At 37.2% G+C, this 2,161-nt stretch overlaps 1 protein-coding gene across 1 annotated transcript in view; it reads left to right on the forward strand.

Annotated features, from left to right (window-relative positions):
- Positions 1-2,161, forward strand: part of suclg2 (succinate-CoA ligase GDP-forming subunit beta) — a 143,702-nt gene that overhangs the window by 47,136 nt on the left and 94,405 nt on the right. Inside the window, exon 3 of the mRNA XM_014009852.1 lies at positions 888-987. Within this exon, the coding sequence (XP_013865306.1) occupies positions 888-987 (100 nt within the window). The remainder of the gene's footprint in view (positions 1-887; positions 988-2,161) is intronic.

Genomic DNA, 2,161 nt, shown 5'->3' on the forward strand with positions numbered 1-2,161 from the left:
TGTTAATTAGGTGTCAACGATAGCCATGTGATGTGAGTATCACATCACATGGATATCGTTGACACCTAATTAACACCTATTGTTAAAGGGGGTGGAGTGATACTGGCAATAGCAGCACTGTAGGAGGGGGACAACTGACAACTAACTGATAACCTCAGTTAGCAGCTACACCCCACATGATACTGTACAGTAAATTATAAGAAGTGGAAATGCTGCACTCCAGGCCAAACGTGGGCACAGGACATGTCACACAGTGTTCTGTATGTTTTATATACGGAATTGAATTTATGTTAATATTACAAAATTAGTAAATTTTCTTCACTTATAACTTAAAACTTACCAAAAATAAGAGAAAAAATTGACATAATTGACGGCACTGTATTTCTGATTTTCTTGATATCACGAGGATTACCACAAACTACTAGTAGTTAGATTCCATAAATAAATCTGTGAAWGAAASACTGAGTCCTCAAACTGCGAAACACAACTTTGCAGGRCTTCATTATATTGTGACTATGAGTGTGTTATCAATGCAATTTTAAACCRTCACAAACAGCTGCTGGACTCTTGTTTTGGAAACGTGTTATGCCAAAATTATTTGCATTAAAAATATTTGTTGTGCATTTTTTTTGTGGTCACAATAACTACTTGCTTGTGGTAGCTTTGCAAAGGAGTTTATACTTTATATAATGCTATAATTTGTATTCCATTCAGCCTTGCACCCCRTTATTTTCCTCTTCACTTCTGCTTTCAATCATCTGGACAAATAAGTGCTGGACTCAAGGGTGCATTTAGGGTGCTGAACCTGTATCTTAAGTGGTCCGTCTAACTTTCTCTTCATTTTTTTTCTTCCTCTCCCCTGATTTCCTTTCTGTCTCTCCTTTCAGATGCCAAGGAAATAGTGTTGAAAGCTCAAATTCTGGCCGGTGGCAGAGGCAAGGGCGTGTTCGACAGTGGCCTTAAAGGTGGAGTGCATTTAACTAAAGAGTAAGTGTTCCTGTACGTGCATTTCAAACTGTAAGTTACTGTAGGAGATACATTCAYGTTATTTTCCCCAGTGACAGCAGCTTTTGTTGAGGAGGCTTAAAGACCTCTTTGAAGATGCTCCTTTAACCTCAAAGACAGTAAGGATTCTTTGTGCTGGATTTTTTTTTTACTGTCAGAGTTTTGTTTTTGAACTCCTTATATCGCGTAGAAAAAAACGATGTTAAAGGGCAACTGAAGCAGCATGTAGCACAAAGTTTACAATGTCCTCCGATGAGGACTCATTCTGAAATATTTGTGTATTTTTAAAAGGCTAAACAACAATTTGAAAGAGAGTTTTTGGTAATTKATTTTATTCCTCCCCTCACAGCGTTTCCCATGTACTCAAAAACACTTGCATTTTTAGTAACCTACCACCCGCCGTGACCTCACAGGCAGAAAGGTGATTCTTGACRATTGTCGCCTAGGTGTATTGTCATCACCTTTCTTTGCAGTTTGAAAAGTCCGGGAGCTTTTTTTCCCTCCTAACTTTTCTCATTTAAAGCGAGATGCTGAAATTCATCGTCCCCAGACGGTGACATGAGTGCACAGTTCACCTTTCCTTGATTTATCAAAGAACATGTGCAACCCCCAGCTTCATTTGTATTCTTTTACAAAACCAGAGCAGGCTTACAAAAGCAACTCCAGCATGAAGAGTGCTTTTAGATAGAGAGCATAAGCAGGGGTTCATTCAYACCAGGGTGTACCAAGAAGTCCTCAAAAACTGCTTAATCGGAATAAGATACAGTATTGATCAAAGTGTTTAGGCTTATGTAAAGCCCTAATGAGAAGTAAAGAAACATTAAATATACCTGCTGCTCATGCTTTTTCATTCATTTGGTGTCCAGTTTTCTGTGGGTTTACCTATATCCCCAATTCCAATGAAGTTGGGATGTTATGAAAAACATTAAAAAAAATAGAATACAGTGGTTTGAAAATCCTTTTCAAAGTATATTCTATTAAATGCATAACAAATATAAGATTTTTAATGTTCAAATGGGTAAACTTTATTGTTTTTTTTATTATTTTTTTTTAATTTTTTGCAAATGTTCACTCATTTTCATACATCACGGAAACAAAGCAGCCACTGTTCAAAAGAATGTCCCAACACAGACGAGCTACATCTAATGGCCAGAAC

Source organism: Austrofundulus limnaeus, unplaced genomic scaffold, assembly GCF_001266775.1.
Source record: "Austrofundulus limnaeus strain Quisiro unplaced genomic scaffold, Austrofundulus_limnaeus-1.0 Scaffold62, whole genome shotgun sequence".
NCBI classification, from domain to species: domain Eukaryota; kingdom Metazoa; phylum Chordata; class Actinopteri; order Cyprinodontiformes; family Rivulidae; genus Austrofundulus; species Austrofundulus limnaeus.